This window comes from Alligator sinensis, unplaced genomic scaffold (genome assembly GCF_000455745.1).
Source record: "Alligator sinensis unplaced genomic scaffold, ASM45574v1 scaffold809_1, whole genome shotgun sequence".
NCBI lineage: Eukaryota > Metazoa > Chordata > Crocodylia > Alligatoridae > Alligator > Alligator sinensis.
This window is the reverse complement of record NW_005841956.1, coordinates 3397183-3413831: the sequence shown is the minus strand read 5'-3', so window position 1 is coordinate 3413831 and position 16649 is coordinate 3397183. Positions and strand designations below refer to the sequence as shown.

At 45.2% G+C, this 16649-nt stretch overlaps 1 protein-coding gene across 1 annotated transcript in view; it reads right to left on the bottom strand.

Moving 5' to 3' along the window:
- Positions 1-16649, bottom strand: part of LAS1L (LAS1 like, ribosome biogenesis factor) — a gene marked incomplete at its 3' end in the record, with an annotated part of 38472 nt that overhangs the window by 20016 nt on the left and 1807 nt on the right. The window contains exons 2-6 of the mRNA XM_014518464.2: positions 15303-15428; positions 15024-15093; positions 13743-13824; positions 11761-11958; positions 10853-10899 (exon numbers count right to left, since the gene is read on the bottom strand). Of these exons, the coding sequence (XP_014373950.1) occupies positions 10853-10899; positions 11761-11958; positions 13743-13824; positions 15024-15093; positions 15303-15428 (523 nt within the window). The remainder of the gene's footprint in view (positions 1-10852; positions 10900-11760; positions 11959-13742; positions 13825-15023; positions 15094-15302; positions 15429-16649) is intronic.

Genomic DNA, 16649 nt, shown 5'->3' with positions numbered 1-16649 from the left:
TGCAGGGACGTGTAGCTTTCCTTAACATAGAGAGCTACCCCCCCCGCCCCTTTTCTCTACACGATCCCTCCTGTACCGGGTATAGCCATCTATCCCCGTGGTCCAGTCATGGGTGGAGTCCCACCAGGTCTCCGTTATCCCTATGACATCGTAATTGTTTGCACTGAGCATGAGGATGAGCTCCTCCTGCTTATTCCCCAAGCTCCTGGCATTAATGTACAGGCAGGCAAGTGCCCCCTGGGGGGCTCCTTCCTTGCCCACAGATTTTACCAGGGCTGGGGCAGGGGTGGGCTCCCTGAAGCGCCGTGATCCGCTGGCTTTGCAAGGATTGCTCAGCGGGCCAGATCCAGGGCTCAGGGCTGTGGTAAGCAGCCACAGAACAACACCTGGCTGAGCTTCTGCTTAGAACACCCTGGAGGTATGGGCAGGAGATATAGGGATGGAAGGAGGCTCCTGGTCCTGAGTATGATTGAAAAATGCACCCTACTGGGGAAGGATGACCTAGTGGAACTGCCTATGGTGGGGCAGTCCCCAGAAATGCCAGGCCAGTTGCCTCCCCAGTGAAAGGTGGGTAGGAGCACCTTATAACCCCAGCCCCCACACCCTGGTGTGTTACCCACAGTGGGGGCCAGGTACATCTCCAGACACCTGAACCCCATGGGGTACTAGACCCTGGTAGAGAAGTGAGGGCCAGGCATGTGTCTGGACACCTGAGCCCATAGGAAGTGAAGACCCCGGTGGCACCAATGGGGGATAGGGGGGAAGGGGGCAGCATAGCGGTTGAAGTAGAGTGGCCCACATAGAGTAGGGTGCATGAGGACAACCCGAAGTGCCGTGCACGTTTGGTGTAGAGTAGGGTCTGATAAGGAGGACCTGAAGAGCTGCACCGGGGGTGTGATGAGTATGGGGTGCAAGAGTGACCTGAAGTGCAGAACATGGGCCAATCTCCATGAGAAATTGACTTAAGGGTGAAGCCCCAGGGAGGGGGCAGCCAGGCCCAGGTAAGTCTACAGACACTTGAGGTTGCAGTTGGGCCGGAGGCCATGTCTGCAACAGGGTTAAGACCTGCCAGTGTGAAAGCACAATGACCACATGCTCCAGTGGGGAGTTACATCAATTCAGATGACATCTGAGAGGCATGGGATACAATAAGGGAAGTTCGGAGTCGTGTGTACCGCCCTTGGCATTGGGCATTAAAATGGACAGCTTCCCACATTTTATATCAGTCGTTATACAACAAGTCATGGCAGGCGAGATTTGCACGGACTGCTCCAGAACAGGTGAGCGGGCTGAGGATGAGACCCGGCCCTGAATAGGTAACCTGTTACAGATACCACACTTGGCTTACGGAGACATTCATACCTAGGGCACGTGCAATTTCCACCACCACCTTCACCTATGTTTCAGAATCATGCAGTGCAAAGAGGCCTCCAGATAAAAATCTGTTTTCAGGATGCTAACAGAGAAAGTACAAGAGACCTGTACCCTGCTTCTCCAGGGAAGACATGAAAAGTGGTATGAAAAGCAATCGGACAAGTTCCAGAACTACTCAGGAAATGGAAATTTCTTGTGCCTATCTGAAGTTCGGTTTGTTTAACACATTCACACAGTTATGATTATGCTTAAGAAGTTTTGGGTAACAAGTCAGGTTTCAGATGCAGCCTGGATGTCACAAATCATTAAGCATCTCCAGGCTGGCCATATATATATATATATATATAAAAATATGTTAAAAGTTAAAAGAACTCATTTAAGCCTTATCAAAATTTTAAAGTTTGCTGCATTAAAAACTATCAATTAACCAAAAGAGATAAACTTTTAAAACCCCCTAATCTAGATGCAATCATATACAATCGTATTTTAGTTGTGTAGCTTGCTATACTGTTATAATTCACCTTTAAACCAGCACAATCCACCTAGGGAACATTTAACTGCTTTAGCTATACCAGGATAGTTAAAATGGCATAATTAACATACTAAGAATGTGTCACAGAATCATAGAAAGTTAGGGTTGGAAGGGACCTCAGGAGGTCATCTAGTCCAACCCCCTGCTCAAAGCAGAACCATCCCCAACTAGATCATCCTAGCCAAAGCTTTGTCTAGCCAGGTTTTGAAACCCCCCAGCCTGTACCAGTGCATGGGATTATTCAGACCTAAGTGCAGGACTTTGCACTTGTCCTTGTTGAACCTCATGAGATTCCTTTTGGCCAAATCCTCCAATTTATCTAGGTCACTCTGAATCCTAGTCCTACCTTCCAGCATATCTACTACTCTCTGCCAGCTTGATGGCATAGAGTGCACCCTCAGCAAGTTTGCAGATGACATCTTCCAGGTTGTTGATGAAGACATTAAACAAAACCGACCCCCGGGGCACCCCACTTGATACCAGCTGCCAACTATACATTGAGCCATTGATTACTACACTAAGCCCAATGCTCCAGCCAGTTTTCTATCCCCGTTACAGTCCATTCATTCAGCTCATACTTCCTTAACTTGCCTGTGAGAATGTTGTGGGATACCATATCAAAAGCCTTACTAAAAATCAAGGTACACCACATCCACCAATCTCCCTGCATACACAGAGCCAGTCATTTCATCATAGAAGGCAATCAGGTTGGTCAGGCTCAGGGGTGACTTAGCTGCAGCCTATAAGTACATAAAGGGTGTGCATCAGGATCTGGGGGAACATCTGTTCACCACAGCACCCCAAGGGATGATAAGGTCCAATGGTCACAAATTCCTGCAAGACCGTTTTGGGCTGGACACAAGGAAAAACCTCTTTACTGTCCGAGCCCCCAAGGCCTGGAACAGACTCCCCCCCCAGAGGTGGTGCAAGCACCTACTCTGGACACTTTTAAGAAACATTTGGATGCTTATCTCGCTGGGATCCTTTGACCCTAGCTGACTTCCTGCCCCTCTGGCAGGAGGCTGGACCTGATGATCTTATGAGGTCCCTTCTAGCCCTAACATCTATAAAATCTATTAAATTTGCCCCTGGTGAATGCATGCTGACTGTTCCTAATCACCTTTTTCTCCTCCAAGTGCTTAGGAATGGATTCCTTGAGGATCTGATCCATGGTTTTTCTAGGAACTTAGGTGAGGCTGAATGGTCTGTAGTTCCCTGAATCCTCCTTCCCTTTCTTAAATATAGGCACTATGTTTGCCCTTTTCCAATCATTTGAGACCTCTCCTGATCGCTAGGAGTTTTCAAAGATGATGGCCAATAGCTCTGCAATCTCATCAGCCAACTCCCTCAGCACCATTGGGTGCATCTGATCTGGCCTCATGGACTTGTACATGTCCAGCTTTTCTAAGTAGTCCCTAACCTGTTCTTTCACCACTGAGGGCTGCTTACCTCCTCCCGAAGCTGTGCTGCCCAGTGCAGCAGTCTGGGAGCTGACCTTGCCTGTGAACACTGAGGCAAAAAAGGCATTAAGCACTTTGGCTTTTTCTGCAACCTGTCACAAGGTTGTCTCCCTCGTTTAGTAAAGGGGCCCACACTTTCCCCGATCCTCCTCTTGCTACCAACATACTTGTAGGAACCCTTCATGCCCCTTGCTAGCTGCAAGTCCAATTGCACTTTGGCCTTCCTGACTCATCCCTGCATGCCCGAGCAATGCTCTTATTCTTCCCTAGTTATTTGTCCAAGTTTCCACTTTTTATAAGCTTCCTTTTTGTGACTTAGTTTACTGAAGAGTTCCCTGCTAAGCCAAGCTGGTCTTCTGCCATATTTGCTAGTCTTCCTGCACATCAGGATGATTTGTTCCTGCACTCTCAGTAAGGCTCCTTTGAAGTACAGCCAGCAGAGCTGACCCGAGCAGGGTGTGAGGCCCAGGGCAAATCAGCTCATGCAGGGCCCTGCCCTTATCCCACACGCCCTGGGTGCGAAGAAGCCACCGCCACAGGGGGGTAGCGAGCAGCTGGACACAAAGCCGGTGGCAACAGCAGCACAGAGTCGCTGCGGCCACTCCACCTAGCTCTGTGGGGCCCCCCAAAGCGTGGGGCCTGGAACAGTCGCCCCAATTCACCCCCCACCCCGGGACAGCCCTCACAGCCAGCTCTCCTGGACTCCCCAGGGGATCCTGCCCCTGAGTTCTCTGAGCAAACCGAAGTCTGCTTTTCTGAAGTCCACGGTCCTTATGCTGTTGTTCCACATCCTTCCTTTCCTCAAGATCCTGAACTCAATCATCTTGTGGTCACAACTGCCCAAGTTTCCATCCACTGCTACATTTCCCACCATTTCTTCTTTGTTTGTGAGCAGCACGTCAGGAAGAGCATGGCCCCTAGCTGGCCGCTCCAACACTTGCAGCAGGAAGTTGTCTAAGCAACTGGTTGAACTCCAAATTTCAGATGAGGATTGCTATGGTCTTGCTCAGGAGCGGGAAATTTTGGGGAGAGGGTCGCTTATCGAATTTTGGCAAGCTGTCGAGGGCTGCATTGGCAGCTCCGCCACTTGACAGGTGCCCTGCCTCCTGGTTGCCATCTTGGGACTAGAAGTTCCGCTCCCTAACCCCTGACTTTTGCCACTGGAAGTCCCTCCCCTTGCCCCCAGAAGTACTCCTTTCAGCAAGGGGTTTTTCCATCTTGGAACTAGAAAAATACCAAATTATATTCTAAAAAGTGAACATCTAAAACATTCATTACTTTGATTTCAAAAAATATTTTTGTTTTGATTTACATGCGTTTGTGTAGTACACATAGAGGTGACTGTATATAATAGCTTAAAATCAAGTCTTATTCCTGTATATTGTGTGAGGGGGGTATGTTTGTGGGGGGCTGTGGGTGTGTGGGGTGTAAGGGAGGATGTGGGGGTAGATAGATGTGGGGGGATAGATGTGGGGTGAGGGAGCATGTGGGTGTGGTTTTGTTTTGATTTACATGCGTTTGTGTAGTACACATAGAGGTGACTGTATATAATAGCTTAAAATCAAGTCTTATTCCTGTATATTGTGTGAGGGGGGTATGTTTGTGGGGGGCTGTGGGTGTGTGGGGTGTAAGGGAGGATGTGGGGGTAGATAGATGTGGGGGGATAGATGTGGGGTGAGGGAGCATGTGGGTGTGGATACGTGAAGTGTGGGTAGGTATGGGGGTCTGTGTGCAAGGCAGTGAGAAGCAGGTATGGGTGGCAGTGTATGGGGGGGGGGGGGGGGGGCCCTCTGAACACACACACACACACACACACACATACACACACACACACGGTACTGGCACAGGCCCGTGATCCCAGTCCAGCAATGCAGCTGGGAGCCACAGGGTGCTGGAATAGGGCGGGCTCAGGAAGGCAGGGAATTGGCTAGGAGTGGGGCGGGCTGGGCTCCTGTCTCCTGATGTTGGCTCCCCCTGGGTCCTACTACCCCTGGGGGTATCATGTCACCTTTGACAGGCAGCCAGGAGCAGATAAATATTTTCTAAAATTTTTAGGGGTCCCATGGGCCAGACAGAATGGCCTGGTGGGCCAGATCCGGCCCGCGGGCTGTATTTTACTCACCCGTGGTCTTGATCCCAGAGAGTAATTTGTCTGCAAACATGTTTCTATTCATGGACCTTACAGAGAATGCACTTCCCACTTTACAGTCCAATTTGGAATTTCAGACTGTCCATTTTATCAACAGCAGCCCATTCAAGAATGTCTCTAGTTCATCAACACAGGGATGTAAGAACTACTTGTACCCAATGAAGCATCTAACTCAAAATCCTTGCCTGGGGCAAATAATATTAGGTTACTGGAACACTGTCTTTACATGGAAGGTTGTTTCTAAGTCAGCCAGGTTAGGACTGACCTGCTGTACCACCTTGATGAAAGTCTTGCAAAAATAATAATAAGGCAAATCTCGCTCCTCTGTTAACAATGTTGCTTCTGTTGAGTTTCAGAGAAAAGTCTCTATTTCTTTCCATCACTCCAGTTTGTTGTCCATTTAATTACCCCGTTTTGTGAAAATGCTTACCCGACATTATCAATACAAAAATGTACGGGAAAAAAATTAACATAAAAGGCTTCAAAACAGTGGACATCAGTCAGTCATACCAGATGTTTGACACTGAGTGCATCTACACATGCAGTTAATGTGGCTTGATAAACTCCAGTGAACTTTGAGCTGGACGGAGTACAATGTTCCTGATTGCAGCATCTACACATGTGCCCAGGACAGCATCAATATGAGGCAGGGTGGAACAGGCCTAAGCTGGCAGCAGGCTCAGGGAGTCAGCCCCGGGCCCTGGTTGGTGGTGTTAAGTGGCAGTGAGCCTGGCTGGGGCACAGGAGAGCCAAACAGGAAGAGCTGTGTGGCTATGTGGCAGGCAGGATTCTGGCCCCCTGCTCCATGGGCTGACTGGGTGCAATTTTAACCTATGGTCACTATCTACACGAGCGTTTGATTGCAGTTAATTACTCAGCCATAACACAGTACTGTCCCCAACAGTACTATCTTCTGGTGGAGTTAATTTATTGCACCCTAATACTGAAGCATATATAGACGATGATGCTTTACCGCCGAGCTAATTAGTCATCTCCACAGTAAAGTGCACATGTAGATACACCCACTGACAATTAAAACTGGCATTGAACCAGTATAACAAAAACATTTGGGTCTGCATTAAGCTTGTTGTTGACTGGTATTATCAATCATGATCTTTTATTTTTTAATGAGCCACACATTAATTTTTAAATAAAGAAGTTTAGATGGAAACTTATCTGATTTTAGGGTCAACACAAGCTCCAGGCACAATGAAGTTGATATGGAAGTATGAGACTGGGTCACAGGATACCGGATATCTAATCTTAGTTTTGCTTCTAATTCTCTGTGCAGTTCTAGGCTAGTCATATGTTTTTTTGTACCCTTTATACTTATTTATTGCCATAATGTTTCAAGGTTTCAAGGTTTGTTATTTCAGTGCAATCTTACATATAGGAAAGCATCCTCTTTAAAACAAGCATATGAAACAGGTTGTTACCAAAACCCCAAACCAAGCCCATGAGTAAACCACACACAATTGCTACTGTGGCTTGAATCTGCAGCCCCTGGTCAGAACTTCCTTCATCAAGTATCAGTCATGTGGAACTTCTTGAATGGGTTGTGGTGAAGTCAGACCTCACTGCATGTGATTTTGGTTACAAATGGAAATTCCACTTGGGCATATCCAGCACTAGGGAAGCAGCAGAGGAGGGAAGATAATAGAGAAGTCTGCAGAATTTCATCCCATGATGAGCCAAGAGTTTTAACAACAAAAACAAGCAGCTTTCCTCCTCCTACACAGAGCAACTATGGCAAGTCTCTCCATCTTTCCTACTTCTCACTCTCCATCTTTCCTACTTTCCTTCAGGACACAAGACCCTGAGTAGCACCATTAGAACAACCCCCCAGCTTATGAATTGGTACTGTCACTTCCTCCTCTGCTCAGTAATAGCATGGGCCACTAATGTGACAAAAAGGCCCATTATCTAGTCATCCTTTTCACCATTAAATTAAACTAAATTGTATTATGTCCATGTAATAAGAGCGAGTAAGGAGGAAGAGTGACTTTGGAATCCCAATCCCAAAGAAACGCCCAGACAAATTGGATGGAGCAAGAGCAGGACAGTAGTCCCACATCTGACTGTCCTTCCCTCCCCACTCAACCAGATATGTTCTGTGTGCCATTTAGAAATTATTTTTCAGTAAAGCACCTCAATTAACTGTGTAGTTCTTGCGACCTCGTGAACATGTAATGCTAATGTAAGACTTAATAAATATGAAGTGGATTAAGGATAAGATGTGAGTGTTTTACAAAAAATCTGCCTGGAGATTGGATGGCAAAGAAGGGAAGAAGAACATTAATCACCTTTGGGGCCATCACAAAGACCTTACTTACAATACAACCTCCAAAATGCTGAGCAAGACATCACAGATATTCATTATGGAACACTGAAACATTAGTTTAAGAGAAGTCTTCAGAGATAATATAACGACATCAGTAAAAGACCTTCTGTCAAAACTACACAAGAACAAACATGGCTACCACCATCCATTACCACATTGCATTTTAAAATTAAATCTGTAATACTGGAAAGGATTTTAAGACTCCAGACAAAATTCCAGCTAACGGAAGGGAGCTTTCTTTTTCCAAGCATCAGAATTGCCTTAAAGACACTAGTTCCATGACATCAATTGAGTATCATTATCTTTGACTCTGCAAGAGCCAATGACAGAACTCCTTCCCTAAAAAAAGTTGGACAGAAGTTTTTCTTCCAATTCCATGTTAAAAGAAACAAAAACCAAGAGGTCAGGCAACCAGCTACAACCATGCCTTCTAAAGCTTACTAAAGGAGGTGTGGGCAAGTTATTATTATCCATCCTTCTGGATAACAAACAACAAATAATCTTGTGTTCCTCCACACAGGAAACTAGACTTATCTTGAGACCAGACACATGTGGTCTCCCCTATAGCTTCAGCCCAATGCCTTCAAACAGTAGTCAGAGAATGAAAGACGCTTCTATCAGTTTAGATCAAAACCTTTTGTTTGACAGTAAATTTTTCAAATGGCAATAATATCCAGCACACACTTGGAAGATTCTTCTTCGACGCCTAACTACATTCTACCACTTGACTACACTGTACAGAAGCACAGGCTTGAAACATCATCTTATTAAAAGAGCAACGAACAAGATGAATGGAACTCAAAAAACAGCATATGTAGAAAGTGCAGTTGCAGGAGAAAAGCATAAAAAATTAGCTCAGCTACTTGATGATCACAGCAGGACACTTCCCCATGGCCCACTACACAAACCAATCGTAAGTCATGATGTTGTTTTGTTTCTGGAGATGTCACGAAACCAAGGGAAAAGTTTAAAATGTGGAAATAGGACTCAGGTGCCCAAAGTATGGCACCTTTCTCAGGTGCCATCTGTCACTGAGAAAGCACTGCTGTGCGTGTCCTTCAAAGTCTTGCACCAAATTTGGGGAATTCTCAGAAGACAACCATTCAGCCAAGAAGACACTACAGCTGCCTATACATGTGTTGGTTCATGTTCTAATTAAAACACTCCAGCATGGCATCACCATCACGTATTTAAGCCCCTGCAGGTTTAACAAAGGCTGCTGGGGCGCTTTAACTAAATCTTGTTGAATGAAGCTTAGATAAAGTGTCCTGTGGCCATTTTTAAACCTGCAGGGACTTAATATATGTGACAGTGAGGTGTTTTAATTAGAGTGGATCTCCAGGAACCATTCTAATTAGAACGCCACCCCCCTCCCGCCCAAGCACGTATATAGGCAGCCTAAAATGCCAGACATCACCTAGAAATTCCAGCAACGAGTTAAAAAATATAGTTACTTCAAGTGATGTACAGTCCCCTTCCCTCTCCCTCCATGCCAGTTCTTGCAGTTATATAGTCGCATTTTCCTATTCAGTTTGAAACTTTTTCCTCTCCCCTCTATTGCCCTTTTAAAATGGGAAGTCACTGTGTCATCTGTTTCACCATTTTTCCTCCATGTAGTACTGGGGAATGTACAAAATAAACTAGTAAAGTATTTTTTCCATGTGACATTACAGTTCTAATAAGCTTGGGTGTTACTTTTAACACTAGCAACATTCAGACAGAAGTTATGTATTTACACATGACCCAAGAATGCAATGTTTCTAAGGTCCTGAGGAACTAGAAAAGAGATGTCATGTCTCATCTGTCATTAACATATGCCTCAAAAATTTGAGATTCTATTTTGAAATTTGCTGCAAGACTGCCCACTGGCTTCTCGCCTATGATTAACTGAATGGTCTCTTGGCTTCAGGGTGCGGATGAGAAGGTGTCACAGGAAAACTACTTTCTACAGAAACGGATGAAGAGCTCTCAAGGGATGAGACACAAAACCAACAGTAAAATAGGACACCTCCTATTGACATCAGTAGATTACACATCAGATCGTATCTAAAGGGTTTTTACAGAGTCTGTCACCAGATTCATTTAACATACCTCACGAATGAGGTTAAGTAACAATGTACCTTTTTAAGGGAAAGAACCTGAGACAAGGGAGAAAAATTTGCCTAGTCAAACTCAGTAAATAGAAAAAAAAAAGGTAAGAATCCTGATCTTGTAACTCCCAGCGCTGTCCCAGCCACTGAGTCACCTTCAAAATACAACAGGCTGAATGATAGGAAAACCAGACTAAAGACCTCACACTAAAAAGACTAAGGCATTAATTCCTGAGGGCTTCATGTTCAGTAATTAAAAGCACAATTACTAAGCACCCACAAAGATGCAGGAATTACAGACAAGCATGGGATTATTTCAAATATACCTATATGGACAACATGATGTGAAGTGTGATCCTATCAGAAGTCAAAAGACTCAAATTTCTGGGTTTTTTTCAGTGAACCCATGATATTTTGCTTAAATGAATCATGCAAGACAGCACCAACAGAGACAACAGCACATCTCAGTTCCACAACATAGTTCTCCCTACCTCTGCAATGCTCACAACCCCATCTACAGGCTGCTGAATTAACTACTATGCCTCAGAAACCATCCTATTAGGAAACTAGCTAAAGTTGCCCTATTTACACTGTTTACTGGCTGGACTGCAAAGCAACATGAACTAAGGTACAGATACCGGTGTGTCTCTTCTGGGTAAGTTCTGCTTGCAGGATTATTTAAGAAATGAAGAGAGGTGTAGTGGGAAGGGGGAATCAGGGATTTCTGTACACTGAAACTTTTGGTACAATGACCAATCTGGAAGCAAGCATCCAGATAGTCTAAATCAAGCCTCCCTGTATGGAGGTTTCTCAGTCTTTGAACAAGAATAATGAGAAAAGCACAAAGATTGCATTCAACAGAAAAAGAAGACAGGCTAAAAGAGTTAATGAACAAATGGGACTTACCCCGAACTGCTGATTTCTGAACGATATCAGAACATTTCTGACCTTCTCTAGAAAGAAGCACAATTATAGAATTTAAACAGTCAACAAGCTAATATTTAAGTGCTGCTCAATTCACACTCAGTGCATATGGCATTAAAATGCAAAAAGACCATGCATGTGCAGCTGGGCAGCCCTTTGATTACTCTATACTACCAGTCTGCAGTCTCTTCAAATAATACAGGAGTTGCCAATGAGATTCATAGATCTCAATAGATCATCGAGTCTGACCCCCTGCATAGGCAGCAAAGAATGCTGGGTTCAGATGACCCCAGCCAGAGAAAGAGTGCTGGACCAATGGTTCACATGACCCATTATTTTGTTTCCAGTGACTGAACTGAGATGCTTCAAAGGAAAGTGCAAAAAAACTTTTAGATTGGGGTGCACACTATATAGTATGGCACCTTAGTGAGTTGGCTGTACTGCATTCCTGATCTGCATCTACCTGGGAACAGGAGCAGGACCAGAAGCCATGACTGCATCCAATGGCGCAAACTCCCGTGAGGGGCAAGGTAGTGGGCAGTGACAGGGGGCAAGACCATCTGTTTTAATCTGTGAGAACAGCAGAATCCCCCAGGCATACCCTGTAATTGTTGTGATGACAAGATGACATTACAGAAGTATAATGCTGATGACCACCCTCCACAGGAAAATGTAAGTTGTAAGAAGCTCTCAACAGAGTTTGAGTTGTGCACCCTGCCAAGAATCCAAGGTGCCAGAATCCCCCCCTCCAAGAAAGATTCAATAACCCCACAAAGCAAGGAAAGGGTTAACCCTACTGTAGATGAAAGCTCTGAAATAATGGACAGCCTTGAGCAGTCGGCCACAAAAGAAGCACACTAACTGATCTCTCACTCATCTCAAACACCCACCATGAAACTCCTTGTCTTTCAGGTAACCTTGGGATTGCAGGTCCTGAGCCTCCTCTGTGTCACTGTCCATCTCTGTCTCTGTTGCTGCTGTCATCTCTGCCTCTTCATCCTGCTCTTCTTCACATTCTCCAGACAAATTATTGCCCAGCTGGCAGCTCCAGTACGTTCTTCGGAGCCACTCTAACACAACATCACATCCTGCAGGTGAATAGCAAGACACATTTGCTCTCTCCTCACAGAACAGAAATTCACCATTCATTAGAATCCAGCAAACATTTTGTTAATTGGCATTAGCAACCAAGTTACTCTAAGATTAACAACACCCCATTAATAAAAAGTGAGAAGACTACAAAGGAAGGAACACTTGTGTGATGGGGACATTAGACCAATTCCCATTCTGGGGGATTGTGTCACATACAGGTGTGGAGCATGGGCTTTTGTGCATTCTTGCACCTCACTGTATTAGGCAGAGTCCAGTGAAATTTCAGTCCCAAAATTGGAAGTTTCAGAAAGTTAACTGGTGATTTTTACCAACAGGATGGAGACAGTCTGAACAGTGAATTACCAAAATAAGGTGAAGCAGCCCAGCAAAAATCTCCATTTCTCCAGCCACTATTTCACTGCTAGTCATGTGTCAAATGCCACTACCCAATTCAACATGGATTCTAGCCAAGTTTCTCTGGCATCTCAGTACTAAGACTGAGGGTTACAGGTTCCACAACATATGTTTAAAAGCCTAAAAATCAGGCCATCTATTCAGAGGTGCTGAATATCCTATTTCACTAGAAGCATTATGAGTTCTCAATACTTCTAAAAAAATTCTCTCATTTATCAAGGTCCCCCATATAAAATCAAGTGCCAGAATCCCCCCCTTCAAGAAAGATTCAATAACCCCACAAAGCAAGGAAAGGGTTAACCAGAGCCCTAATGGAAAATTAGGCCCCTGTGTCAGCTGAAGTCTTCTGACTAATCAATCAGGAATCAGACCCAAATTGCAAGGGAAAGATAAAAAGGAAGGCCCATCCAGTCTGGAGGAAAGTCTGGGCCTGAGAAGCAGTAGCAGGACTTCAGGCTGCCACTATGAGAGGTGATGACAACAGCTAGCTTGAGGGGCAGATAGAGGATGTGGTATGAGGGCTGGCAAGAATTACCCAGTTGGAAAGCTTCACCTCAGGGCCCTGGGCTGGGACTCAGACAGGACTGGGCCTGGGCTTCCCCAGTCTTGAAACCCTCTGTCCCTGCTACCAGCAGAGGGGATTTATAATGCTTGTATGTTTGTAAGCTAAATGGAGAGGGGAACTTCAAACCTTCAACCAAATGAGCAGGATCATCTCTGATAGCATTCCCCCCATTCTTCCCTGCCCCAACCCAGATGTGGAGAAGCCTGATGGTTTCTCTTGGGAAAGAAACCTTTTGCTGCATCTCATCCCCTAGCTTTTTCTTTCTTCCTCCCCATTCTTTTCCCTTCCTCCTGCCAGCCTTCTATCGGGGACATGCCAATCACTTCCACCTAGCTGGACTCTCCCTGCAGCCCCCCTGGGAGGAACTGCTTTCCACTATCACCTGCTACTATGTGGGCAGCAGACTCTGGTATTACAGCACCACCTAGTGGACCCACAAGAAGAGAGCATCCCAGAGTAAGATGACTCCCAGAATTGCAAAGCAGATGTCCTTGTGTGTGTAGGACGAGCATGGATACATGTTTTAGCTATGTTGGTCTACAGGCAAAAAAATATGCAGAACTTTTGGCAGAGATGATATCTCTTATTAGGCTAACTAAATAGCTGCAAAAAAAAAAATCCTTTATTTGCAAGCTTTTGGGCTCATACGCCCTTCCTCAGGCAAAGGAGAATGCACAGATTGTAACACTTCTCCCAGGTAAAAATGAAAATTCGTAATGCACAGGAGACTAGAAAGATGTTATAGTTTACCCTGGGTGGAAAAGTTCCTTTCATGCAAAGTAGGATGAGCATGGCACTTACCTTTTCGGCATGCATTTAGCTGGGGCAGCTTCCCATGGGTCAGATCATGACGAAGATCCACAACCCAAACTGGGATATTCATCTTAAAAAGAAGCACAATTGTTTCTGAACAACACATGTTGCATCTAATGGCAATCACAAGAGTAAGGCTAGATACTAAAAGCCTGTTATAGCCTGGAACATCCTCCTCTGTGGCTCTGCCTGTCTGAATAGCCTTCCTACATCTCTGCTTCATCAACTTCTTCATTCCAAGCCTTGGATGAGGATGTCTCTTCTTCCACACTACCCTTAATATGACTTTAGTTAGGAACCATCCCTTCAAGAAAATCTATGATTCTTTAGAAGTAAAACACTAGTCCCTCTATACCAGTTTGCTATTTTGCAGTCAGATTAACCTTTGTCTTGTCTATTATTTTCTTCCCACTACCTCCATGGCAGGGGGGGGACAGGGGGCAGTGCAGCAGGGTAGCATGGTCCTCTTTCTTGACTATCTTAAACTAGTTCACATCCTTATGTCCTTGCAGTGGCAGGACAGCGACTGTGCCCTGTGGTCAGTTAGGGTGATCTTGGTGTTTTTGAGCGAGGTGCCTGGTAGTTTGTGCAAGAGGGTCATTTGCGTAGTTCTAAGGACCAGCCCATGTTAAAGGCCCCTCGATGCAACTAAGGAGAGAAATTACCAGGAACTGGAGCAGGAGTGAAGTTAAACAAAGGTTTGGGAGGAATTACCTGTAGTTTGAAGTTCCAAAGGTCTGAAATGTTTGCAACAACGTTAGGTGATGCTTTTAAGAGATGTACTGTTCACACTGAGATCCTTATCATTATTTAATCCTATGAAGCAGTTTAGGCCATAGTTCATGTTGGAAAATACTCATTTACTGCAGTGAGTTCAATATTTTGATGCCTGGTTGGTCATTGGAGACTACTTCCTTCTCTCCTTCAGAATTAGAAATCAAAAGCAGCACTTCAGACCAAGGAAAATCGGAGGGGGTATACCTACCAAGTTGTTATTCCCATTCCTGCATGTGAGACAGAGCTGTGAGTATGAGTCCCCAAATGCTACTGTTACTTCATCTTTGCTAAGCAAGCTGTCTTCATGAGAATGTGCTTCTTTTCCCAACCCACTGTCCTCATCCTTTCTCTCCCCTCAAAATAGATCCATGCACTAACCCTAATGCTATTTTTAAAAACGTGACACAAAAAATAAGGTTTGCAAACTAAATGGCCTTGAGGGCCTGTGACGTTTCCTTTGTGAAGTGCTCCGCTAAGGAATCCAATACTTACCTCTGTAGCTAGTCTTCTCAGAGGAATGTAAAATATCTTCTGTTTGCGCTCAGTGATGAGATTCACAAACCTGTGTGTAGGTTACATACAAGAAAAAACTACCATAACTTGATGTGCAAAAACAGAAGACATTTTTCTTTCTGTTTTTTCTTAAGGCTTAATTTGCAAACCCTACTTTGGCTGTTGGGAGAGCTACAGAATTAAATTATCAAAGGGAATCATGCCCTCCCTGGATTTTTTCCTCACATCCCCTACTGTATCTAACAGTTTAAGTCTTACCTCACCAGGGCTAGACCATAGGAAAGGACCAGCTCGTGGGAGCTCACGTTGCCAGACACATCCAGGATTTTACAGCGAATCAGATCAGTAGTGCAATCCACAGCTAAAGGCATTCTCTGTCCATACCTACAGATACAGAAAACATAAGGGGAATACTTTCTATAGACATATCATAATTAAACATTTGAGTTTAAGCTCTTTTTTCCCCCTTAGTTCTGTAGTCTCAGGCTGCAAGAGGTAGTGGATAAAGATGGCAGGATGGAGAGAAGGTGGATTCCTAGCCCACTCAAGTCATCACTGACTTGCAGCACGAACCAGGGACTAGTGTGGCCTCTCTGGCAGACTCTGCTCGTGCCGGGAATAAGAGATGCCCTGCATGATTTCAACCAAGGTCCATTGCTGGGGCAGGGCCAGGGTAATATGAGTACTGTGGACTGCCCCTGACTTGGAGGGACGTCTTGAGCATGGTTAGGAGAGAACATAAGAACTGCCATTTACTGGGTTACTGCCATTTACTGGGTCCATCTTGCCCATTCTCCTGTGCCACACCATGCCAGTGCTCTGCTCAGTGTCTCTCCTTGGCACTCTTGTTATTAACCTTTGAACAGCACTCCTGTCTGTTTTTTTACTATTTATCCCCAGTAATCAGTTGTCACCTTTTTGTAGCCTCCCTGCCTGAGGGAGGCCAGGAGGTTACTTGGTGGGCCTAGACCTACGTTCCTCAATGTGATAAATAGGTCTGCGTCACATTGTGCCAGTAGGCAGTGCCAGTTGTGCTCTGCTTGGTATCCACCCTTGGCATCCTAGTTTTAAACCTTTGACCCACACACCTGTCCATTGTCTTTCTTTGTCCCAAGCACACAGTTGTTGCCTAACTAGTGGCCTCCCTAAGAAGGCTTATAGTGTTTCCTTGCACGCACTGGTCCAGGGTTCCTAGACAACAAATAGGCCTGTGTCACACTGCCCAGTGTGCTCTACTCAGTGACCCCCTTGGCACACTAGTTTTGAACCTCTGACCCTCACTCCCATTGCTACTTTGTTATCATCTGTTCCAAGCAACAATTAGTTGCCACTTTCCTAGTAGCCTCCTTTTTGGAAGGGGGCTTATAGTTTCACAGGGTGGGTCTTTTACCCATAAACCACTAAAGTGCCAAATAGGCCTTTGTTGCAGCATGGCAGTGGGTACTCGGTGTCCCTACTCGGTGCACTAGTTATAAACCTGTGGCCTTCACTCCTGTCCCTATTATGTTTTTAGGTGTCCCAAGCAATTTGTTGTTGCTTTTCCAGTAGTTCACTTGGTGGGCACTGCCCCACGAGTCTTCTGAGGCAACATAGACCTGTGTTGCA